The 27,066-nt window shown below is 35.3% G+C and overlaps 2 protein-coding genes and 1 long non-coding RNA gene across 5 annotated transcripts; 1 reads left to right on the forward strand and 2 right to left on the reverse strand.

The window, feature by feature from the left end:
• On the forward strand, positions 1–27,066 carry LOC124457703 (SMC5-SMC6 complex localization factor protein 2-like). Its single transcript, XM_047007902.1, has 15 exons — positions 1–375; positions 2,138–2,175; positions 4,416–5,381; positions 6,839–6,988; positions 7,460–7,624; positions 9,281–9,325; positions 11,518–11,645; positions 12,711–12,974; positions 13,335–13,483; positions 13,758–13,992; positions 15,390–15,611; positions 17,008–17,139; positions 17,890–17,976; positions 25,781–25,855; positions 26,634–27,066. Exons 1-15 carry the CDS (start codon positions 338–340, stop codon positions 26,823–26,825), a joined length of 2,886 nt encoding a protein of 961 aa, XP_046863858.1. The 5' UTR covers positions 1–337; the 3' UTR covers positions 26,826–27,066.
• On the reverse strand, positions 19,835–20,347 carry LOC124457706. The gene is made up of 2 exons (XR_006952743.1): positions 20,301–20,347; positions 19,835–20,150 (listed from the first exon to the last, which is right to left on the reverse strand). It is a non-coding gene; the product is annotated as an uncharacterized LOC124457706 (long non-coding RNA).
• LOC124457705 lies at positions 21,099–22,763 on the reverse strand. 3 transcript variants are annotated; one of them, XR_006952742.1, is made up of 4 exons: positions 21,946–21,973; positions 21,533–21,666; positions 21,224–21,323; positions 21,099–21,147 (listed from the first exon to the last, which is right to left on the reverse strand). XR_006952742.1 is itself a non-coding variant. In XM_047007904.1 (2 exons), the coding sequence occupies exons 1-2, from the start codon at positions 22,679–22,681 to the stop codon at positions 21,951–21,953; spliced, it is 639 nt and encodes a 212-aa protein (XP_046863860.1). In that variant the 5' UTR covers positions 22,682–22,763; the 3' UTR covers positions 21,719–21,950. The 3 variants fall into 3 exon arrangements, 1 of the variants encoding a protein (XP_046863860.1); XR_006952741.1 differs by lacking the exons at positions 21,099–21,147; positions 21,224–21,323 and adding exons at positions 21,157–21,198; positions 22,461–22,763 and having other exon boundaries at positions 21,946–22,368; XM_047007904.1 differs by lacking the exons at positions 21,099–21,147; positions 21,224–21,323; positions 21,533–21,666 and adding an exon at positions 22,461–22,763 and having other exon boundaries at positions 21,719–22,368.

Consider the following 27,066-nt stretch of genomic DNA (forward strand, 5'->3'; position numbering starts at 1 on the left):
GGGGTCCAGGCCCCCTTTCCCTTCCAGGTCTTATTGAACTCAATGGTGGCAATACATGCCAGAATCGTTTGTGAGAAACTTCTATTTGAAAGTGCGATATTTTACCCTAAATTATCATTCATGTGCATTTTAAACGAAATGACTAACTTTCGGGCTCGTAATTTATCTGACAGTACTTAGCGTCACTTGGGGTGCCCGGGTTGTGTTGTGTTTATGTCGAATTCTGGCGGGAATATTGGAGGGAATATTTGGCAATACGAAAGAGAAAGAACAAGAATTATTGTCATCTTAATCCTTCTTTATTCTACTTACGGCTCGTGGTTTGGGATTGAATACTATGAAAAGGAAATCAAAACTTCATAAATCTTTGAAAGGGTAGGTATAATTTTACCAATCGTATACTATATATCTTCTCATGACACTGTCGAGATGAAAGTTCACTGAGCGAGTGAGAGTAGGAGTAGAATGTCTTTTGCTTGTAAGGAACTTTGATATCGATAAATCGAGTAAATTTTATCTTTTTCAAAATAGCAATATGATATTATACAAAGTTAAACTTGCTGTGTCATAATGAATATTGTTATTAAGTTCAAAATGCTTCTTTAAGTCTTCTAATTATGTTTACTCTTTAATTTGCAGTTTCCATTGTAAAAATTGAAGGAAGCTATTCAAAATAAATTTGTATTATTATTCAAATATCAAATAATACTTGATAAATGTTTAATGTCCGTCTGTCTACCTAGAAAACTGTCATTTATTGAAGTAAACAGAATATTAACATGAATATTGCTCTTAATCATCAATCCTGAATATTCCAACTGTGTTAAGTTAAATAATTTGTGATGTAATGTTGTTTAGATGAAACAGCAGTTATGGGTAAAAACTTGCATTTTACTACACGTGCAAATCAGCTGTGATTAAATAATTGATTTAGCTTGTACCAGTTTGCACAGGCTAAAGGAAATATAGCAATAGACCAATCAGAATAGATGCCTAGTCAATTTACATAGAAATGACAATAAATTAATCTCTCTATTATATGACTTAAAATTCTGGTAAATTACATCCTTAAAATGATGCTTTACAAGAATGATTGCAGATATTCTTTTGTCGGATTCAAAATTAATTTCCACATTAAAGTATAGTGTTTCCATGATGCCTTTATTGTAAATTGAATCTAGATAAAAGCTAAAGTCTGCTTAAATTTGCCCTGCTCAGCGCATGTGTTTTATTGTTGTTATTTCATAGTTAATATTCTATAGTTGCATTACCTCCTTTTTTTTCATCCCAAGTAATTTTTTTATATTACTGTTATAAAAAGAGTTTCTCTTATGATAGATGAATATTTATTGTATTTAAGATCCTTTTCTATACCTTATCACTTAACGAGTTAGAGTCTCCAATCAAACAGTATTGTCAAAAATACCAATAAATAAAGTCATGTGTTAAAACTTTGCCATCCGATTTTCATTTTATTTTCATTGAAATTATGTAATTAATTAAGTGTTGTAAATATTTGATTAGCTTATGATTTTCATCATTTATGTGATCCACTTCCGTAATTATAAAAAATCAGTAAAAGACAAGCCGGTTTGTAGTACAAAAAGCAACCATTTAAATAATTTTTTGAAATCGGGACACAATGGCAGACACTTTATGAAATATTGTGTGTGTGGGGAATCATCCTCTAGGCATGAGATTTCTAGAGAGATACCTGGGCATGACTAAAGGAATACTTCTAAACTTTGATCTCCACAACTTTAATTTAAGGATTCCTACCTATCATATAACTCAGCACTCACAAGAACGTTTAATGAGTCTCCTGTACGGGTACAGTTTAATTTAAAGTTTATTAATTTATTTTATTAGTGAACATCATAATTATGTTACGTGTAGGTGTGATTTGAGCTAGGGTGGCGAAACATTGATAATTGGGAGGGGGTATATTATTCATGTATGCATGTTTTACTTTATTAGTTTCTATTGAAATCAATTGTGTTTACGAATATAACATATAAATATATGAATATAGCTCCCCCCTTAATTATCAACGCTCCGCCGCCACTGGATTTGATGGATTTGGCCATTTTTCCATACTTTGAACTGAATGTTGAATAATTTTTGCTTTGTATTTTAGGACACCTCCAATCACCAAGTTCTTTCGGAGAAACCCAGGTAATCCCTCGTATACAATTTTCGTGTACAATTTTTCTATAGTTTATTGCATACCCTGCTCATGAAACCTTTTTCTGTATCTGCTGTCCAGTATAGTCTAAAGCATTTTTACACTATACCGAATTCCAATGTTGCAGATAAAATTTTCTTTTTATTAAAAGGCAGTGAAATTATTCAACGTCAGAAACACAATCATAGAGACTAAATCTATGAATGCAATAAGCTTTTACTCCAAACGGTTATCCCTTTTAAAGGAAATGAAGATTTCGTGATGAGCGAATCCGGTATAGTGTAGACGCAACCTAAATTGGACAACTAAAATTTAGGCAGCAGGAACTTTCATTAAAAAACTGAGCACTATACAAATACCGGACAACTATATACTAGTGTCTTTTGATGTGAAATCACTGTTCACCAGTATTCCACTTAAAGCCCTCATTACAAACACCACGTACGTACTGCCATTACCGACAGAAGACATTATGGAGCTACTCGAGAAACAATTACATGGAACAGCAATGGGCTCACCCGTTTCTGTTGTAGTTGCTGAAATTGAAAATCTATGGATGAACGGGCGCTCACGACTTACAAACATGCACTACCTTTTTGGTTCCGCTACGTAGATGACACAATCACAGCACTACATGCAGACGAGATTGATGACTTTCACACTCACATCAACAAACAGAACAGCCACATACAATTTACCAAAGATGTCGAAGAAAACGGAACTCTTCCTTTTCTCGACTGTTTGGTAAAACATGACAATCAAAAACTACGAACAACAGTTTATCGCAAGCCAACACATACTGACCGACTACTAGACCAATCATCTTACAACCCTACATCACACAAAGCCACCACAATCAGAACATTAACAAGACGTACACAAATCATATGTGATTCACCGGACGCTGTTCACAATGAAATCAACTATCTCAAACGTGTCTTTGACAAAAACAACTACAACTCTGACTTTATCAAACGCAACACTTACAAACCCAACGAACCCAACGAAGCGAACAACTCAGTGACAACAACAACGATACCTTACATCAAAGGTACGTCTGAGACTATCTCGCGTATCTTACGACCATACAACATACGTGTCGCAAATAAAGCAATCACAACGTTACGACAAGTACTAACGAACATAAAGGACATAGAACAACCCAACGAAAGACAATGTGCAGTTTACAAAATAAACTGCTCAAACTGCCACGCCTCTTACCTGGGGAAACTGTCAGGAGCTTAAACATAAGACTTACTGAACACAAACGAGCTACTAAGAAACAAGACAAAACTAATCACATTGCTGAACATCACCGAATCACAAAGCACAACATTGACTGGGACTAGGCAAAAGGCAGTACTTTTAGTAAGAATTCCGACTAAGTTGATAATTCAAGATATTTATTTACGGCTTTGAGTTTATTGGTTTCAGTTAAATTATCATTGGAGCATCGATTTTTGAGCACCACCATTTTACTCGTTTAACAGGTCCTCCCCCCTGCCCTATATTTTGCCAAGTGCCTGTCTCTGTTTATGTACAGGCATAAACGATGTTTACAATTTATTTTGACGTTTCATTTTTATGTAATCTGTCTTTGTGATAGATGAAGTATTGTTATAGGTTTAGAGCTCGAACGTTGCTCATTGCAATGGTTTGAACAGGTTTGAACGGAGTAAAATTATATGTATGTGCTGTTTACGGGCTACGACATCCGGATGGGTAAATATTTTCCCGATGTTTTAAAAAGAGCGTGAGGCCCCAGACAGAAGCTTGTTTTTGAGATCGAGGGAAATATTTACCATCCTGACCGAGCCTAACGGTAAATTTTGCGTTTTGTGTAACTTGCCTGTAACAAACATAATTGCCTTTTACTAAATTGTGCAGTCAAATTAACAATGGCGGCAAAGAAAACAATAAAAACTTTGCTAATGATTTGCTTTGAAAAACTCGAAATTCTCTTAAAATAAATTATTGTACAATCAAAAGTTCGCTGATAATTTCTATTGCCAAACAAAACAAAACAGAACAAAGCAATATAAAACAAAACAAAAGAAAACAATAGAAGAAACTCTTTGCTCAAGTACTCAGCTTAAGGTTACGGCCTGTGGTGAGATATCGTAAAATTCCGTGCGCTGCTACAGCCAATTAGATCTCAGGAAAAGTTAGGATCCCGCCCTTTTCTGTTTAGTGAATAAAAAATTTATTATAATTTTTTTTGTAATCAAAGGAAAAGAATTGAATGCTGTTGTTTCAATTCCCGATATTTTTCACTCTGATTTACCCATGAAATCAGTTCATCCAAAGAAAAGTATGGACAGTGATACAAAAATGCCCAGAAATTATCATGCTTCCAGTGGACAAGACAATCAGAACGATACAAGTATCCATAGTAGTTTAAGAAGATCAAATCAAGTGAAAAAACGTTTATTTCATGTGTCAAATTCTGAAAGCACAAACACGATATGTTTGAAGGGAAATAAGTCTAATGAAGATACTTTTCAAGACGATTTAGAAAACATTATTACTCAAAGAAGGAAGACTTTGTCGACGATTTCTCGTCCGGAAAAAAATAATAACTTCTTCATGAACGATAAATGTAGATCGAAAAGTTTTGCCGAAGATGGTCAGTCTCAAAATGAGACTATACATACAGATGAATCGGATGCTACTGACAATAGTAATGATCATGTATCTGATTGTTCTAATGATGAAAGGGAGAAAATAACTAGGAATTATAAGGATGGTCAATCTCTAAATGAAAATATACATACAGATGAATCGGGTGTTACTGCAATTAATATTGCTCATGTATCTGGTTCTTCCAATAATGAAAAGAAAAAGATAACTAGAAAGGAGGTGGATAGTCAATCTTTAAGCGAAAGTATGTATACTGTGGAATCGGATGTTTCTGAAATTAATAATGATCATGTATTTGGTTCTTCCAATAATGAAAAGGAGAAGATAATTAGAAATGACAAGGATACAAAAACACACAACGATAAAAAGGAGAACGACAACAAGCGTGACACTCAAAATTTGTGTGGAAATTTAAATTCAAGCTCATCTGACTCTGATGATAATTCTCATCAAAACATCCATTCAACTGACCCAACGAATAAAAGTAACATTAATCATATAAAGATGGAATGCTCGAAAGGAGAGGAAGATAAAGTGGTCGAAGACGTAACGCAAGGTAACGAATATTCTTATTCTGAAAATTAAAGAATTTGATTTGGTTAAACTTATCAAGAAATTCTTTTCCTCCTAATTATATGATCATCTTGAAATATTCACTCTGAAGACATCAAATAATTTCACTATTTTTTCTCTGGGAACAGTGGACATTCTCGGGTTTTTCTTGTAATTTTTTTAGTCCGGTAGGCAAAGGGAATTTTACTCACCTTCTCGTGGGACTTTTTGTTATGTTGATAATATTGTAGTTTCGATGATTCTAATTACGAACTCAAGTGTTGTTTTGGTAACTTTTTCTTCGCTGACAGTGTGTGTAAACCTTCATTTTATTTACCTTTCGGTACAAAGCAAATGGCGACGAAAAAAAGAGCTCGAAAAATTTTGACCGGGGCATGATTGACATCCAGGATACATGGTGTACTTTGATTACTCTAGCAACTGTTCAACTATTACTATAAACAAAGCGAATTGTTCCAAACACGGAAAATTTATATAAACCACACAAAGTAAGTTTTATGGATACAAAGAGGGCTTCTGTAATATATTTCCATGAATCTTTAATTCAATCAAATAACTTAGAGTCCAGCAATTATCCACAAGCAAAATGGTAACATTAATGCCGCGAAGCCTGTTGCTATATTCTCAACATACACCTTCGTGTACTGGCTATATATGTTAAGCAGTGCACTTCATGATAATATTACTAAGTGAAGATCTATGACTGCATAAGCGAAAATATCAATTTATTTTAAGCGTTCCTCGCATATCCTCGCCGTCTGTTTGCGTGTTTACATTTTCGAAAGTGTTTGGATCTGCTCAGGGAGCTTGCACTTGTATGTTTTGGTGTGACGTCATTATCATATTGCGTACTTAATAATGTGTCAACTAAGGTGCATTTCGCGCTCTTGTTAATGTATACATCGTTACTTTTTGAGCTTGCGGCACACTTAATTCAATTGCGTCAACACGCCGTCTAATTTATCTGAAAATTTCGCAAAAAACATTGATTAAAAACTCTATTTTACATTAAACATTATCGCTTGTTCAAGTTGCATGTACTACAATAACAAAACCCGCTATTTTCTCGACCCTTAAAATGGCCGCCACGTTGTGATTAACGCGCAGTGCATCTTGGTTGACACCCATTCTTTAACAATAAACATGTCAACACGCAAAAAAATCAAATGTCCTGAATAGGTTATTGGTACAATAATGCTGTAAAATGTTTTCTTCCAAGCTATTATTGAAAAAATAGTTTAACTCATACATTCTACTATACACATTATAAATGATCTGGGATGTTCTATGTGAACTCTGCGCATGTCAACTGTATTAAATATAAATGACTTGTTAACTCACTCTTCCCTCTCTACAACATTACCTTACACATTATAAATGATCTGGGGCTGTCATGTTGACTCACTCTCCCCTCTCTACAACTTTATCATACACATTTAGGTTATGAATTGGACAGCGGAAAGGAAGAATGCAGGAATGATGATGACAGCTCAAGTGACGATGAACTTTTAAAACCGGCCAGTTTTCTTCGCAATATAAAATTTGAGCCAGACGTGAAAACTCCAGCAAAGTCAACCACTCCAATTTCAGGTAAATCGTGCGTTTCTATTTATTTATTTGCAAGATTGTGTTGATATTTCTGAAGCAAACTGATTTCGTGGTTTGAGACAACATCTTTACAACATATCAAAAGGAGTAATCAGCGTTTGGTAGTAAATAATGCCGTAAAGGTTCCCGCATTTGAATGGACTGATCCACCCACATGGGAAATAAGGGAGAGTCTAGAAAAGTGCATAAAACACGAGCTGAAGACGAGTGTTTTGCTCCGCTTTCTTAACTTGATCAACATTCCCAAATGTTTGAATCAGGCCATCTAAACACTTATCATAACGTAATATTGTACTTTATTTAAACACGCAAAAATATCAAAGCCAAATTTTTCCAAGCGATCCAAAACTGTAAAAGTTAGAAGTCAAAAAACACTATAGCGTGGAAATACCTGTTTTTTTTTCGGATACCATTCGGAAGAAAATCTTAAAACCTCTTTGCTTCTTTTTCCAGGTAGTCCGCTCACCCCAGTCAGTCCATACATCGCCCTATCTAAACAAGTTGCGGTGACGTCGAAGTATTCAGTCCATAAACTACTTCGGGAGAAACCAAAGTTAGCCCAGAAACAAAAAGATATTGCCAAAATGCAGCTGGATATGCAACACCATATTGAAATGTGTAAGTCTGAAACAAGTGTAAATTTTTATATACTAACTATATAAATTTGAGCAATTTCATTGGTCGAGAGCTATGATCTATAGGAGGACATACGCACGGAATTGACGTCAAAGAAATTTCTTGTTGAATTACAAATGAACGGAGAAATTATTTCCGTATTTGCCCGAAATTGTCCGTGAATGGACAGTTGAAGACATTAAGTAGGAAGGCGTAGTTGAAGCAGTTGACGTATTTAAGCAAAAGGAAAAGAAAAAACCCGTTTTTCAAACGTTTATTTGTACTACGTCTTCGATAACATAATTTCAACAAAATTAATCAGCCATTGCTTGTGTATTTTGTTAGCCAATCACATCCTAGCACGTGACTTAAGCTAGCTAATAGCATTTTTACTTGGTAATCTCGACGAGCATCTCGTCCCGCTTGACCGGGATCATATAAACAAACCCCTAGGCCTGGTTCAAACTTGTATCATAAGCATGAACAACAAAACGCTGCTTTAGAGGTTTACAAAGACAAAGAAATCGAGAGTTTTATTGAAATCGTTTGCTCATCTATTGTTTGCGCTTATGTCAATGGTTGTGTTAAATGCTTCGTCGATTGTCTTCGTTTAATCTTTTGTCTCAGTCTGTGCTTATGCATGTTTCACTCGTGTGAAGCAGGGGCTGGTTGCACGGAGACTGGATAGCGTTATCCAATGGATAGCAAATTTTTTCGGACGTTCATAAAACCTCTTATAAGAGAAAAATGCACGATTTGAACTGTGCAATCACTGAAATAAAATATTGTTTCATGATTACAAAATTTCTTTTTCGTGAGAAAAATATAAGCACCTTTTCTACAAGTTTGAAAATTTTCGCTATCCAATGGATAGCGCTATCCAGGTTTCGTGCAACTGGCCCCAGGTCTTAAGCCCTTTTCAAACAACATAAACTAACCTGTGTTTAACCCAGGTTTAATCTAGGTTTATTTTTTGCGTGTAAACACTACGATCCCAAGGTTTAACATTTAAGCCAGATTAAACCTGGGTTAGTGGTGTTTACACGCAAAAAATTAACCTCGGTTAAACCCGGGATAATTTTAATCTGGGTTGAATCCAGTTTAGTTTATGTCGTGTTAAAAGGGCTTTAAGCAAATCAACTATTGCTAATGAAGTTGGCCTTTCTATCTGTATTATATAAATGTTAGTTAGTCCCCCACGCTTCATATGTACAATTAACGATTGATGTGCGTTGGTTCGAAATTTTGTTGGCAATATTTGCATATGACGACCTCTAGGAAGCGCTTCTTTCCGTTTTCTATTCACCTATTCGATATCGAAATGTGTAGCTTTTTAAGGTACAACTTACAGAAGCACGAACCATATAGGAATGTTCTAATTAAACCTGATCGACCCTACCACATCTAATGGATCATTTTTTAAGGCCTCTTGCAACATTGCATTTTTACACTAGCGGAATACATTTAAAACAAAATATAAAGATAGAGGAGGGATTTAATCTTATTATTTCATTGAAACCTGCTCAAATGTGTCCCGGCTTATTTTGCTAAAATACTATATCATTGTGTGTTTATATATCGTACAGTAACCTTAAGAACATGTCGTATCTTATTGTTATTCAGTGCCCTAAACAACATGTCGTATCTTGTATGTTTTAGGTAAAAATGTGAACCTTGAGAAGGATTTCTTAAATGACGACCTCGGTAAGTGCTATAGCAATACTGCTTTGTTCTGCTTCTTTCGTCTATTTCTTCTCGGTTCCGTTTTCTTTAAATTGTTGCATTTTGTATGAAATCATTACTTCGGATCTTGTTCATCGTGTCTCGGACCTTGCCCTTAAAGCTTTAGAAATTTCTTTTTAAAATTGCTTCTGACTGGTAAGTCAAACAAAGTATTAATATAAGAGCCAATCAAAATTAAATAAAACATTTCAAAGCTGGAAAAGTGACGTTATTATGAACAAGTCAATTACAATGGCTGGCGTAAGTATTAATAGATTTCCTTTGTGAACTGAGTCAACAGCTCATCGTTTGCAACTCGTTTCTGGACAAAAATATGAACACTGGTAAAAGCAGATACCTTGTAGCTGCTGTTTGTAGTTGACCAATCTAAATCGACATTATTTACATATTGAATAATAATAATATAAAACAAAATCCGAAGAAGCAAGACATATTGAGATTGCAAAATATGAATCAAAACAAGACGAGAAGTAAACTGTAAATTTTCGACTTTATTTCAAAGTCATCCTCAGACAGAATAATATTTAAAACCATACATACACTTATATATTTACAACGCATGAAATAAGTAAACGGAAGTAAGCAATAGAAATTAAATTGTGTGATATTTCCAAAGGCAGAGGTTGAAGAGGTGTAGTATTTCAAAAGGTTGAATTGAAACTGCCGACCCGACTGGTAGAATGAATGTTATAATTTAAGAAAAGAGTTGTAATTCTTTGCTAGCCTTAAGTCCCGTAGTGAGATACGCGTCCGGACGCTCTGCACAACGAAAATAAATATCTCAAACTTGCAATGAAACAATCGAAACGAACAACTCAGTGACAACAGCAACGATACCTTACATCAAAGGTACGTCTGAGACTATCTCGCGTATCTTACGACAATACAACATACGTGTCGCACATAAACCAATCACAACGTTACGACAAGTAACGAACATCAAGGACAAAGAACAACCCAACGAACGACAAGGTGCAGTTTACAAAATAAACTGCTCCGACTGTCGCGCTTCCTATATCCGGAAGACGGGCAGGAACTTAAACATAAACTGCTCCGACTGTCGCGCTTCCTATATCCGGGAGACGGGCAGGAACTGAAACATAAGACATACTGAACATACACAAACGAGCTACAAAGAAACAAGATAAACCAATCACATTGCCGAACATAACCGAATCACAAAGCACAACATTAACTCAGGCTCGGCAAAATGTATTATTTACAGTACTGACTATAGACAATGGCTTACATTGGAAAGCTGGTTTACCAACTTAGAACAAAACTCCCTAGATAGATCACAACAATTACCGGCACCTTACAAACGACTCGTTCACAATACAAACAAACAAGCAACTAGCACATTACTTTAGACTAATCCACGATAACAATACACAATCGAAACCCACACACCCACACGTTTCCTGTACACACAGATAACAAATAACCTGACGTTTACTCCTCACTTGACTCCGAAGATGACTACCGCTAAGGTTGTCGAAACATCAGTCAACATCAACACTAACAGTTCTTCTCAGGACTCTACTAACCTGGACGATCCTCATCAGCAAACATATGTAAACAATGTCGGTTTTGATTGGCCAACTACCTGCAAATAATTCTTGATATCTGTAAGTGTGACGTGTTATGAACAAATAATAATTTCCACAATTGTTGACGCCATGAAAAGCAGGTTTTGAAAAAAATCAAATAATAGCGAGTTATGACACAGTTTCTAAAAACGATATGCGAAAGCTTTTGAGTAAAGATGGTGCCGAAAACACTAAAGAAGCGATGAAGCTGGTTTTGAACATATTTACGCATATTTAAACGTGAGGAACTTGAAAAAAACTTTTTGACAAGAACAAATTAACGAAGTTTTGAAAATGTTTTGCTTTGATCAGTTTTAACAAAATTTCAGTTAGGCGAAGTGAATAATAAAACAAATCTTCGCTTCGGTAGATAACATTTATACTTCCGTCTGAACACATCTTGTTATCATGCTAAACGTCATCCAATAATTGTTTAGTATAAGTATCAGGCTTCTTTGCATAATTCTCGAGAATGTGTACTACTTAAGGACTTTGGAAGTCATTGGTAATGGTCATACATATCATTTAACCTTTGCATTCATGAGTACTTTCTTTTTGATTTAGATGATGATAAAGATCTGTTGCCGAAACATCAAAAAGAACTTGAGCAATATCAGACCATCGATAATGGATTTTCTAACGAATCAGACGAATATTTTGATATGTTCCCAAGAGTCTCTGGATTAACTAAAGTGAGCAACTTTTTAAAAAGTAGCTCTTTACTTGGTGAGGTCTCTTTGGATTTTGAGCGAAGCAAATTAAAATGGACATGGTTGCTTAGAACCGTTTCAAACGTCGAGCTTTACGTGTGCCGAATGCATTAAAGACGAAAGATAATGATAATGATAAGAGACAAAAGATAATGTGATGAAAATCCATGCATGCGGCACATGTAAAGTTCGACGTTTGAAAAGGGCCTTAATCATAAATTGACCATTGTGATTGTGGTCAAATGTGTGCGCTCGTACATGATGAGTTAACTGCAGGTCGTTTGGGAAACATAAAAAGAACATCTAAAATCATTCCCGGTGGAACAGCGCGCTTTGATTGGCTCAGAAACATTTTTGGCTCTCAATTACTTTCCCGTAATAGATTGATTGTACAAATGAATGTGAACAAATGTCGTAAAGCCAACGGCAAATGTTTTGTGTGACACGAAAAGCAAGAAAAAACCATGTACGAATTTGAGTCCGATGAAAAACACTTCAAAGCGAGCTATATTTTCCAGACGATACAATTTTAGACGATCTATTTTTACTGACGAAATCTGGTCGAGTAAAAGTCGACCTTTGCAAAAGAAAAGTTTCCTAGAGAAAAGTTTCCTTTCCGGTCAATTGATGCCATGTAATTAACCATTTTATTAACCTTGCTTACTAGGTCCTTACCGAGAAATATCGGACTACTGTTGTTTTTTTCTGTACAAACATCGCTTAAAGTAGGGGTGGGCAACATACGGCCCGCGGGCTGGGTCCGGCCCCTGTAGGGATTTTGACTTGCCCGCCGACTGTATCCGCCTATATCTGTGATTAAGATATTGAATATTATTCATGTAATAATCCGGCCCACCAATAACTTCATTTTCCTAAATCTGGCCCGCCGACTGGAGAAGTTGCCCACCCTTCCTTAAAGGCTCAAATAGTACAAAATCATCTTCGTCTAATATTTCTCAGTGAAGATCTTGCGCTCGGTTAGTAAGGTCTTTAAAATGAGGTTGTTGTGGTTGTTCTAACGTCGTTGAGCTTTCATTCTATTCCTAGTATAAAAATGGTTGTTGCCAACCGTTTCCCAAAGTTAACGCGTCCAAATTGGACAAGTTCACAGAGTTTTTGTATGATAAATGTGACGTCGAAATCCATGAACTGATGTGTGGAAATTGGTTGACTAACTACTTCTTGACGAAAACCTGTCCCCCTGCTGCCTTACAATGGATACTTCATGTCATGTGCTATCATTTGGATTCTCACACTGTCAGAGCAAGCTACAATGTGATGTGGTCTATTTTACATGTGAAGGAAAACAAGGTACAGCTTTCGTGCTCTATGTCAGTTTGAGTTCTTTAGGTCATAGCTCAATGAAGGTCTTCCTTGATGAAAAGAAAAACCCGGATACTCTCTTCATTCTTAAGGTATTTCTGTTGGGGCGAGGCGTCAATCCGCCAGTGAAGGCACGATTAGCGATATTATTGGGAAATGCACATTCTTAGGTGATAGTGTTGTATTATTCGCCAAATTGAAGTAAACATATGAGTCTAGAGTATTTGCAGTCTCGGCACTTAGACTGGGACGAACTTTTGCTTTGTACTTTATTTATGTTTTCTTTTTGTTCAATGTTAATAAGCAGTTATTTCGTCGTTTTTTAAAAAAGTAACTCTTCTCTTTCAGAAACTTTCTTGGGTACCAAGTATTCAGGACATAGTAAAGGTTTTTCAAAATTATGGATTCGATTTCCATTCATTATTCGAGAATAACGAATTTGTTCAGTTCGAAATGGTGTCCGACTTGAATTCAAGCCCAGAAAAAAATCGTTCTGAGTAAGTAGATATAATTATTCGAACGTGTTGCATGTTATTTTAAATTCAACGGATTTTGTGTAAGACCATAAACTGCAGTTAATCACTCCGTTTTTTTATACTTCTTACTATTTATATTACATTTACTAGCTATTATCGTATGTATTTGTGCTAAGCCATTTTCTTTGTAATATATTTTTATGTTTTGCGATGTGAAACATCCCCCCCCCCCAAGACATATCCTCGTATGTCTCTTTTTAATTTTGTTAATGTCTAGTTTTTCGTTATTTTTTAGTGAACGTCTGGAATCTTCATTTTTTCCTCTCTCGAACCTCACTCGATTTGTTCAAGTTGTCACCCTCTGTATGAACCGTTATCCACAAGAATATTCAACACAAGATATTGAATACTTATTTGCTCTATTGTATTCTCTTGCTCTTGACTCTCGAATGGAGTTATCCATTCATGACATCAAGACTTGTCTCCGGGCTTCGTATGACGCCATTTCATCTAAACTATGGCCAGACGAGGTGAGCTCCTTGTGCGAGAATACAAATTATTCTTAGGAAGTAATGTCAAAACATTAAGAGATGAAAACTGTCTGATTCTGAAAACCATTTTTTATTCCTTCATTTAAATTTAGTTTGCGTTTGGTATTTTCTCCGCTTTTGTAAATTAACTCTAAATCAATTTAAGCAAAAATTCGTCTTTGTTTTAAGGTATGTTTGAAGTTCTCACGACTGTAGTTTTCTTTTCCGTGTGTGGAAGTCCTGATTGGAACACGGGCATCGACCAATCAGAGCACGAGTTTTGATTGTGTTATTTAATAATATTATATCTGTTCAACGTACGGCTGTCACCTCGTGCAAATCACAAACTGAAACGTTTTGTAACATTGTTCTCCCCATTATCGTTGCCAGCCCCACTTTTTACTCTCAATTTGTAAACATTTTTGCGTTAACTGCCCGTGAGAACAATACATTTCTAAAGAAATTAGTAATGGTATGTAATTGTTTAAAATTTACATAGCGGAAGTAAACCTGCATGTAGGCTACGCTACTGGTTCTACCTACTAGTATTTTCTCGACGATTTGCTTGCCAATATTCGCTTCACGCATTGTCGATAAATCACAAGGGCTGTAAATTAGATTATCAATTAAAGATTTACAAATTTTATAATCAAAAATCTTATTTACGTTCTCACGTGTTGGTTATGTTGTTGCAGCTTAAGAAATTACAAAATCTCCGACCGGAAGTCACTCGTGCTCATGTCTGCGTACGAGCAGAACCGTGAAAGTCAGAAATTTTGCAGAAAAGATTCGAACAACATTGTGCATAACAGCCAATCTTAAGTTTGAATTACCTACATTATTTGCGACAATAGCAAGCACATTTTGTTGTAAGTTGGCGGAGCTTTGTGCAATTTAGATTTTCCTGCCCGGAAAAGTAAAGATAGGCAAGGCTACGTGTTGAAAAGCACAGATGTCTGCAAGACTGCATCTGTAATGATTTTAACTTGTTTTGAATTTAGTTAAAGAATTAATATGTAGGATTCCTTTCTCAAGTATCCACTTTGAAATAATGCGTTATAAACTGTCAATCAAACATTTAAATTTTTGGGCCATCAATATACATATCCTAAAGATGTGATGAAAATAGAAAGTTATAGTAAAAATTATGCAATGTAAATTTTGTTTTCTCCATAGACTTTGTTTTCCCAGTAGCGTATGCATAGAATCAATCCAAATCTTGAAAAACTCAAAACTAGCGCATGTTCTGTTATTTCTCTGCGGTGTATCGCTCATTAGCTACCGATCTGTATTTCCAGTGTGCATTGTTCGTCGTGTAATTTTCACTCTTCATTTTCACTTTTCACTCTTTCATTCTAATAATCACATACAATAAGTTTTTTTATTTCTTATCTTAGGTGCTGAAAATTTCCTCTCTTATCACCCATATCAACGCACATCATCAGAAAAAGCTGCGGATTATCAGACTTCAACCTTATTCAATGCGAGGACGCGATGTGAAGCGATATGCAGCAATACAAACGTTGTCTTCCCTTTTGAAGAAGGACGAAGTAGTTGATAGTAATGTTTGCGTTCTTTGTGAGGCAAACAAGGATGGTTCCATAACGAATTATTTAGAGGTAATGATTTTGATTTAATGTCAATGAAATAGCTTGATTTCTGTTAAAGCCTCGAGTGGCGATTGAGGTTGGAATAGTTAATCGTTTTATGGACCTTTTGCACTCATGAACCTAAGAGGGCAGATGGAATGGGAAATGGCAAAATGTTTTAAGGCATGAATTTTTTTGCATTCCTGATATACTAATTGATCAAGTAATTTTTTGGTGCGGTGTATATTTGTATATTCAGTTTTTCTCCACTGAGTTCTTTTCATTGCGAATTTGCTTTCAAATGAAATAAGTCGAAGTCAGTTAAATGTACGAAAAATCAGCCGACCCCACCTCACCCCACTCCTAGTTAACGTTGTAGCTACGGACCTGGGCCAAGAAGTTCGACTAGCAGGATATAAGATCAGCTCTTTAGAGCACAATATCTTTTCATTTTAATGCGTCAAAAGCGATTGTTTCTTACCAATTTTCAAAGTTCATTTTTCATTGGTCGAGAGTGCGTCGTTTGAGAGTAAAGGAATTGAACTGTTTCCTCGTAAGTAGCTCAAAAGAATGAGTTATTAAGTTATTGACCAATAGACAATACAAAAAACAAGTTCGTCATTACGTTAAAATGCGACCTTTGCTCGACTTTGGTCAGCGTGTTATCTAGCGCGGAGATTTTTCCAAAGTTTTTTCCAATTTTTTCATTCTTTTATTTATATATTCTTTTGGGAAAGTAAATATTTCGTTTATTTACGTTGTTTTTAGTTTCCTCTTTGAAAATTAGGATATAACAAAAACTTATTAACTGAAATCTGACGAATGCTGTGTGTTTAGCCTCAACTGTCGTTGTTTGCCTTGTCTTTAAAATAATGAAACTAATAAGCTCTTACAAAAATAAAATTATTTACAATAAATGTCAAAATATATACATGTTATTTACCGGTTGGGAGGTCCGTACGGAAAACATTTTTTAAGTACGGATCGACCTAAATGGTGAATAGCATATTAACTTTTTTTATTTTTATTATGAAGAAATTCGCGTTGTAGAATGGCCGATGGCCATATGCAACTTGATATTGAGACTAAAATTGGATTGTTTTCTACAAACTTCGCTTCGTCTATATAGTAAAATTCACTCTTGCTATGATAACTACCGTCTGAATACACTTTGCTTACTCTTTCAACAATTTACATCGCTTTCAAATCAATTTTATAATTTACAATTCACTTCGTAGATAAATACATTGCGAAAACTATCATTCCCGCTCAGGCAGGAAATCAAAAAATATCGCTTTGGACTGCTAAATAAAAAAAAATAAAAAATCGTAAAACATAGAGTAACTACTGATCATTTGAAATTTTAAAATAGACATTTTTTGTATAAAGTTTTCGATATAGACTTGTAGTTTTCGAATAATTTCAGTTGCTTAAAGCGCTAGAATCACTTGTGTCGAACATCGTCGTAAGTGAAGACACTGACTACTACGAGTTATACACATTTGTTGAGCTCTTGGACATCGTTGTTGGTGCGTCGAAGTTGACTTTGTCTGAAAAGGTATTGAATTTTTAATTAGGGAGTGATAAAGTCATAGAAATATTAAGTTAATTCTGAACAGTTCTCATTTGGCCTTATCGAACGTTAAGATATTTTGCATAGTTAAGAATAAATGACGGAAGTACCGTTATTCCAAAAGGTACAACCCTCCCCCCTTAAATAGAAATGTTATGCAAATAAAAAATGTCATCTTTATAGCTACATGTTTGCGTCCACAATAATGATATACTTATCTAATTTATACGTGAACTTCAGTTGAGAGTTGACGAGCTCATCCAAAATAATTTCGTTGAAGCAGTATCGCTAATGCGCATTTAATGTAAACGACGAGTTTTTTGAAAATAGACATTTTTTGACATCATCATGAGATACCTATGAAGAGTTTGTTTTTTTATTTGTGTGTTTTTTCTTTATTCCAGTTTTAAATACGACCTGTCATAGTTAAAATTAAATATTCCCCGTACCTACTATACACATCGTCTGTCGTCATAGCTTTGTATAAATAAAGTTTATGTGGCGTCTGAACTTAGCCTTTACTTAATGCGTTTTGTTGCTGTAACCTTGGTGTGCAAGCATTCCCATCTGAGTGATTGAACAGTGGACTTTTCGCCATGTTGGATGGCATAAATAAAGAAAAATCATCCAACATGGCATCCATGACGTATCTTACACACCAAGAATCGATAAAACTATTTGATGTATGCGTACACGGTTCATGGAAAAATTTATTTTTGGATTGTTTGTTTATAGGAAATAGTTTTGAGACTTCGCGGGAAATTGAGATCCCTTCACAAGGATATTAGAGATCCAAGAGCAATGTTTATAAGTCGTAGTAAGGTATTCACGTATTTGTTACTTATTTTGACACTAACCGTTGAAGAATACACAAAGCTTTGGTCAATGCTAATTATTTTATGTTTCACATTTCTTTACATTTTTAATGAGCACGACGAAAATTCTTCTTTGACAAAAGTTTTTCATCTCGACGAAATCTTGTGACGAAATCTTCTGCAAAACTCTGCTTACTATTATGGTTTTAGGTCTGTTTACCATTAGGGTTTTATTAACAAAACGAAGCTTTGGTCGAGTTTTAATTGTCTTTACAGGATGTTTTTCTTATTATGAACAGAAAGAAATTGTGAGACCACTTTTTATTTAGTTGCACTTTTTGAATTACGAGGTTTTCGTTGAGATAACGCGGGTAAAGTGAAATTCTTTATTGCGTAGTTATAAATAATTTGTTACATTTGTTATCGCTATTTTTCTTTAAAAAAAACTTCGTAGAAAGAACTAAATGTTTTCGTACTGAAGCTCAAAGTGCATATATTATGGTTGGTGAAATAACTTCTTGAGATAGTCAATGGATTTTAAGAACATTTGCATTGTACAAACACAGCAAAAAACACTGAACATTTTGGAAAGCGTAGCCAAAGTCATAAGTGCGCAAGATTTGCAAAAATCTTTTTGGGAAGAGGTAGTGGAACTTATAATGGTTCGTTTGACATTAAAATTATTGCAAAAACAACAATTTTTAGAATAAAAATTGTGTTACTGAGAAGCACTTTTGAAATAGCTTGCGCACGAAATTGATGCAGCTAAAAAGCACTTAGAACACATAGGGTTAAAATGTTGTGGAAGCCAAGTGGTTTTAGGAAATTTTATTGATTAATACGCAAACGCTTAACTTTCAAATTGCAACTTATTTTGAATATTTCGTTTTTCAATGCCATCTTCTATTAATGTTCATAAATTATACATAAATTTAAGCTTTAAATTAATCCAAATATGAATAATTGATGAAGGTTTAAAGAAAATGGCAATAAATAAGGGAAACCGCAAAATAATGTGCTATTTTGATGCTTAGCGTTCGTGCACGGTTTGGTCAAATTTCCTGAAAGTTTGTAAGCTTGAACAACATGTGCCATATTTTAACCCTATGAGTTCCAATTGCTTTTTAGTTTTGTCATTTTCGTGCTCAAGCTATTTGAAAAGTATTTCCTGTTGACACAATTCTCACTCTAAATATGGTTATTTTTTGCTAAAAGTTTAAAGGGGAAGTCAGACCCCAAAAAAACTTTTTATCAAATGAAAGATTTTATTTTTACAAACCATATTCCAAAGTTTGAAAGCTCCAATCAAAATTATACCGGAGATATGAAACCACAAAATCATGAAATTTTGCTGTAAAAGCTGCAGCCATTGTATACATGCGAGTGAAGCCGCGATCGAGCAGCGGTTTCCGTTCTTGACGTCACTGCGCGGTGAGCGCGGTAGCGCTCAAAATTTCATATACAAAACAAACACAAAGTCTTCGATGCGTATTTCTTTCTCGATATTTATTTTCCTTTCTTTATAAATATGCCTTACTGTATGGTACCCGGTTGCACTAATTGTTCAAAAAAAACCAAAGGAAGTGAAATATCTTACCATCGCTTGCCAAATGATCAATATACTCGTAAAATGTGGCTAGAGCGAATTCGACGTGATAATTTGCCTAAACCTAATTCATGCTATGTGTGCAGCGCGCATTTCACGCCAGATTGTTTTGAAGGTTCCCTGAAAGATTTATTTGGAATGAAAGCAAAAAAAGCATTAAAACCCGGCAGTGTCCCTTCAATATTCCCCTTTCTAAAGCGTAAACCAGAGCGGGAATCCTCAAGTAAGAGGCAGAAAAGAAAAGCGATGCAAGAGGTAGCCCATTAATGTTATTTTTACAGAATAATTTTGATATTATTTATCTTGAGCATGAATAAGTATGTATTGATATATATAAGTGAGATCATTATATTAAAATTTTCTTTGAACATTACACTTGAAACATTTTTAATTAAATGAATCTAAATTCCACAATGTGCAGGAATTAGCCAGTATGCTTGAACAACCCAGTGATGCTGAAGACTCTTCATTCACATTGTCCATGACCATGACTGAGATAGAGCCAGAAATAGATACTTCAGCTGGAAGAAGTGTGGCAATACTATGTGATAGTGATACTCCAAGTAGTGTTGATGCTGAAACACAGTGTGAAAAGATTTCAACACGCAGTATTGGAGTTCAGACACTGGCACAGAGGAAAAAGCCAAGAAGAAAAATAAAATACAGTAACTTTTCAAAAACCTCTAGTCCCATGAACAATAGTGCACATTCAATGTCAAACCTACCATTAGCTTCTGTTGTTATACCACCAATCATGCATGACATCACCCAGGTTGAGAATGCATCATGTGGGGAAGATAATTGTTCAGAGCATGAGGAGACTGTGAATACCATAGATAAAAGCTCAACTGAAAGTGATCTGTCAGATGGTAGTGATGAAGATTATGTGTGTTCTTCACCAAGTTCCAGCAATGAATCGGATGATGATAAGCAAAACACAGAGAGAAAATTCATTGTTTTTGAAAGAAAGCTAGATGAGTTGTTCATATCATGCAAATTTTGTTCTTCCATATGTGAGATTGAAAAATCTACAGTGGGTAGCATGGTGATGTACAAGGCAATTTGCCATAAAAATCATATCTTCAAGTGGAAGTCACAGCCTATGTTGCACAATAAACCAGCTGGAAATGTTTTGATACCAGCAGCAACAATCTTTACTGGTTCAACATATGAGCCATTGAAGCAATTTGCAAATGCTTTGAACTTAGGTTTTGTGAACAAGGACCAGTTCTATAATATGCAGGATGAAATTGTCTTTCCAGTGATTAATAGCACCTATAGAAAACAGCAAAAAACTATAATAGAAAAATATACCAAGGCAGACATACCAATAGATTTATGTGGTGATGGAAGATGTGATAGTCCAGGTCACAATGCAAAGTATGGCACATACACGCTGATGGAAGAAAACAGTGGGAAAATTGTTGATTTTTCTTTGATACAGGTATCTGAAGTGTCTTCTTCCAATGCAATGGAGAATGAAGGTAGCCAGAGATCTTTGAATAATGTCATGGGTGAAAAATCCAAATTAGATCATTGACCACAGATCGCCACATCCAAATAACATCAGAGCTGCGGAAAAATATCCTCATATTATTCACCAATATGATGTATGGCACTTATCTAAATGGATAACAAAAAAGCTTACCAAAAAAGCAAAAAAACATGCTTCCCTTCAAAAGTGGATTCAGTCAGTGTCGAACCATCTGTGGTGGTGTGCGCAAACATGTGAAGGAAACGCTGATATTCTATGTGAAAAGTGGGTGTCTATTTTGAATCATGTTATAAACATACACCAATGGAAAAGTGGTAAGTATTTTAGGAAGTGTTCACACGAGAAGCTTTCTAGGAGGAGAGAAAGAAAGACGAAATGGTTAACACCAGGGTCTGCAGACTACATTGCCTTAGAAGATGTTGTTTTGAACAAGAAATTGTTGAAAGACATAACAAAACTTACAGAATTCCATCACACTGGCAACCTGGAAGTGTACCATTCATTACTATTGAAATATGTTCCAAAACGCCTTCATTTTTCATACAATGGCATGGTTGCAAGAACCCAATTGGCTGTGATTGATCATAATTCAAACACTGAAAGAAAACAAGCTCAGTTGAAAATGGCAATTCCAGATACAAAATAGTTTTTCCAAAAGGCCGTAATAAATGGATAGCCAAACCAATAACAGAGAACAAATCATTTTCCTTTGTGCAAAGCCTAATGGAAAATGTTGCCTCATATGACCATCAAATTCCAACAGCAAGGTTAAGTAACATTCCCAAAAACATTGTAAATGTACCCAAGCCAAGTAAAGAGGAAGTGATATATGCTCATAGGTCAAGGATGGGCAAGAAAAAATAATGAAACTATACCTGCATCACTCATCAGCAAATTCAAAACCTTCAAATACAAAATCTTCTTCTAGACCAGGTGGAGGGAAATATGCCCGAATACAACAAACAGCACAAGATGGCAAAGTATTCCTTATTTCTTTTCCCAAAATTCCCCAACACCATCTTACAAATTGTCTGTAAGCAACATGCCTTTGCCTCTTATGCTCTGGTCCTTCAAAAGCACTTTTCCCATACTGCTGCTTGTATTGACTCCACGCCAATCTCAATACCCAGTAATTTAAACATAAATTTTGGAATACAGGGTTGTCAGTGATACATTCTGGAACATCAATACCCTCGAATTCAGCTGACTCTTCATTAATATCCCTGCAAGCAGCAATCTCTTTGCAACATATACATTCTTCATGTCTGTCCATTATTTGACAATGACCGCATGTACACCTTGAAAGAAGAGTCATTTACGGATTTGACTTTGGCGTATATTTCGTACACTTAATGAAAAAAAAAATCAAATATTTGTAGATAACTATTACCAGTACTTATCTTGAAGTCTATTTGAGCCAGATTCAATTGAAGACTCAGCACTCGTTCCTTGCGAATCGTCTTCGGCGTCGCTACCCGAGTCGGTTTCAACCGGTTCATATGAGTAAGGCTGAATCATGTTTTCGTACGCCATTATTTGCTCATTTTCCGGAAATGTATCACTCACAACAGAGTGATCACTTGAAAATTCGTATGAATCATTCGTATCCATCACGTTATTTATTAAGCAAGTTTAAAATGATAAATACAGAGAGCTTTCACAAATGATTATGTGTTATGTGATGTTGATTGAAAGTTCCTTACCGCGCAGTGACGTCAAGAACAGAAGCCGCTGCTCGATCGCGGCTTCGCTCGCATGTATACAATGGCTGCAGCTTTTACAGCAAAATTTCATGATTTTGTGGTTTCATATCTCCGGTATAATTTTGATTGGAGCTTTCAAACTTTGGAATATGGTTTGTAAAAATAAAATCTTTCATTTGATAAAAAGTTTTTTTGGGGTCTGACTTCCCCTTTAATGTCAGATGATCCATTGGAAGTCTAACTACCTATTCCATTAAAGGTTTTTGCAGATCTTGAGCGCTTAACACTTTAACGCCGCTTTCCTATCTGTTTAGTTTTTTTTATATACACCCTTTACTTGATAGTTAATCTTCTCGCACTTTTGTGACGTAAAAAAGAGAACATACCATTAAAGATATGGCTTTCATTATACCGAATAAAGTTTTTTTGAGCAAATCGTAAAAACTGCACTACAAATTTAAGATGGTGTAGGAATATTTTGACGACGACATTTCAGCAAATATTCAAAGAAAACGTTTAAAAATAACTATGTATTCTTGTTTTTACGCGACGAACGGTGCAGAGTCACCTATCTTTTGGCCACAAAAACCAATGAAAATAAAAATTTTGTTTTATCACATATAATACAAGTGTTTTTTAATGAATCTAACTATCACTACAAGTTATGTTCCTTACCCAGATACAGTAATAAACACACTCCAAAAAACATCATCTTGTAAACTCAAGATTCGAGTTATGAAAGCAAGAGACAAGATTCAAAGCAACATTTCGACTTTATTTCAAAGTCATTATCAAGCTAAGTGATTATTTATAAGCATCCGTGATCTTAAATAGGTGCTACAAGGAAATGACGTAAGCAATGAAAAGAAAGAAAGGCGATGAAAGGAGGTGTTACTGTCCAGAATTACATCGATGAAATTAAGAAAAAATAGTTCTTTATAAGCTTTTAGTCCAGAATTTAGCTGAGGCTTTTTGAAACGTATATAAATCGCCTCTTGGAAAAGCAAAACATTAGAATTGTTATGATGAAGACAGTGTAAAATGTTAGTGTTATTAAGAATGAGATCATGGGTGGAAAAAGAATGCGGTGAATTTATGTCATTAATTGTATCATATGTGTTGTGCGTCATGGCAGTTTGTTAGATGGTCATGTATGGCGCTTTTGTTGGGTTCGGATTTTGTGTGTTCATTTAGTCTAGTAAGAAGGCTTCTGTTAGTTCTACCTATGTATGACTGTCAGCCTGGACAAGTAAATTCATAAATTAAATTGCTGCGATCCATAGTTGGTATTTTGTCTTTTTTGGGAAGGAAATATGATACTTTCTTTGTTTTGTATATCACTATAAATTTCACTGGCTCTTTTGGATTACGTTGTAATTTGCTTATTAGTGTTTTAACTAAGGATTCCCCTTGCCTACCTAAATACGGAATCCTCAGCCAAACTTTGCGGCAGTGTGAGTCTTGGGGTTTGCTTAACACTGGAGGATCATTATTGATGAAAGTATTTCTTTCGTGTTTTTCTCGGAGCCTTCACATAATAGAACGACGAATGGCATTAGGCCATTCCAAGACATATATTTAGTGATATTGGATAGTTGCAGTGCTGCCACTCTGTGTATGCACATTTCACCTACCAAAACTTTATTTTCCCCCTACTTCCCCCTACTATGATTTTCCTTGTTTTCCCCTACTTTTCCCCTACACAACAACATATCCCCCTATTATATACCTACGTTGGGTCGGACTATTGAATTTTTTAGTCTGTTTTTAAAAAATGCATACTAAAAAGGTTTATCGAAAACTAAGAACATCTAGACGACAAAGTTAGAATTTGACATAGGAAGTAATGACATGCAGCTGGCGCAAATGACACACTGAGTTTATGCAAAGTTGCTGATCTTCTATTGCCATATATGGTCGCAAATTGTGCAAAAAGAAAGATTCTGTTACAATCACTTGCTAAATGGTGAGAACATAGGAAGAAAAGAGTATTTTGGGCAAAAATGAGGCTCATTTTTAAACGATTTTCTTTTCTCCCTACAACCCCCTACATTTTACAGTTTTCCCCGTAGGTTTCCCCTACCACCTACAAACCACTAAATCCCTCTACTGTATGGGATTTCCCCTACGAGTGGCAGCACTGGATAGTTGTTTGTTGAGGAGGGTTGTATTACTGCAAATTGTATTAGCCCGGAAGAAAAGAGATTTGGTCCAGGCAATTTTGCGACACCAAGGTTCAAAACTGTCCATGCGTGTATATTGACCGGTTGCTTCGAATCTTGTCTCGTGCTTTTATAACTGGAATTTTGAGTTTACAAGATGATGTTTTTTGGATTGTGTTTTTTCCTTTATTTTTTGAAATTATCTGCTGGAAAAGGATTACCCTGATACAATCACGCTTTAACTCTTCGTTGCGTTATAAGTATTGCCAACTGGTAACCGAGGTTAGTTTTGGAGTGATGACTGTTAGTTTAATAATAATGATGACTTCCGAGAGAATCTGTGTATTGTCTCAGCGCTCTGTCTGGCAAAAAGAACGTTCACTATGTTATTTTGCTAGTAAACATACTGCTTGCATTATTTTTTCAAGAAATCATACCCAAATGTTATCCAGAGCTGTACTTTTTTTGAAATTGAGCGAAGGCTAGTGCATGCGAGTATTTAAAACGTCCAACAATAGAAAAACTTTCTAAAAATATTTGAAAATCTTGTTTGTCCACCACCATGTCAACTCCAAATTTATAACAAAGTTTGTACATGATGATAAACGTCTCTCCTTCATGTGCTCGATTTTGATGTGGCATAACTACATTTATGTATAACACAACAATTAAGTCATGTGTTCGACTGTGTTCGAGTGATCTACTTTAATACTAATTATATATTCTTCTTTAATTTGTCATATGTTTGGCTTTCAAGTTCAAAAGAACTCTTCCTCTGAACATGTACTGTTTTTTCAACTTCAGTATAGAAGACGTGATTTCTGTAACAGGTTTATATTTTCTAGGTAAAGGATTTATTGATTCGAACAATGTGGAAATTTGCCTACATGACTCAAGGCAAGAAAGGATTAAAGAACCAGGTAATGTATTATGAACTAGGTCATTTTTGGATCATATATTTGTTCCCTTCACAACTCATCTATTTCCCATTCATTTAAACGTCCTCTTTGTCGATCTTACATCTATGGACGTTGCCACATCCGGATACCGGCATCCGATATCTGGTAATATAAGCCCATTCGGCAATATACGATATCCTGTAAACTTTTGCCGCATAATTGCCAGACAGTGGTGAAACTCTTATCATTATTTAGGAAACAGATTGCAGAATATTTTTTTGTCTAAAACATAGATCTGTGTTTTAATCTCACTCGCTCTTAACCGGAGGGCTGCTAGCGAAGTGATATGTTTGCCAACTATGGAAATATTTGTTGTGTTAAGATGATGTCAACACGTTGCAATGTTAACATTTGTATGATAATGCAGCTAAAGAAAACAGCTATAGAAATTCAAGGCTTAGGAGAAGTGTTATGCTGATTTGTCCTCCTCAGTACTCTTTGTGGTAGTGTAAAAAACTCTCATATATAAATACCGGATGGAAACATCTTTTCTCGGCGAACATCCCGTTCTGCTTTCCCATGTACAGCATCTAGAAGTTTTTCAGCAAAACTGTATCATAAGGAGAATTTCGATTCTATAACGTGTGATGTCATAACCTGCCTCTTGGTTGATCAATTTGAAATCCCCAACATTGACAATGCTTTAGATTTTTTAAAATTATTTCAACGTATAGAGTTTTTTCGAAAGGCAACCTGAAAGAACACTTTATAGCCGTTTACTTGTAATGTTTATTTTTAGGAAGTCATCACTAAGTTCTTCGTCGAAGGCAGTTCCAGTCTTAAAATCGAAACCCTGGAGAATTCCGAGCTTTGTGAGGAAGACGAGAATGGCGAGCATCAGTCTCAGCTTTCTCAAATGTCTTCCTTCATTGTTGATCCGCTCTCGTACACTGGAGAATATTTCTATGATGAACGTCAGGTCTCTGACTGAAGAATTACTTTAAATATCGCTTCTTTAGTGTAAAATGTTAAGCATTGAGTGTGAATCAAGCAATGATACATAATTTACTTCACGACGATCGCGCATACTGCCGCATTGTTTATAATGTAATAAGAAACTTGATTGGTTTGAATTATTGACGTTTGGTTGATTTTGTACCTGAAGTATAAGAGTAATTTTCTGCCTGCAGAAGAAAAAGTATTTAGTAAAATTCGATCTTTTTATCACTCCA

The sequence above is a fragment of the Xenia sp. Carnegie-2017 genome, unplaced genomic scaffold (assembly GCF_021976095.1).
Source record: "Xenia sp. Carnegie-2017 unplaced genomic scaffold, XeniaSp_v1 HiC_scaffold_6, whole genome shotgun sequence".
Classification (NCBI taxonomy): Eukaryota; Metazoa; Cnidaria; class Anthozoa; order Malacalcyonacea; family Xeniidae; genus Xenia; species Xenia sp. Carnegie-2017.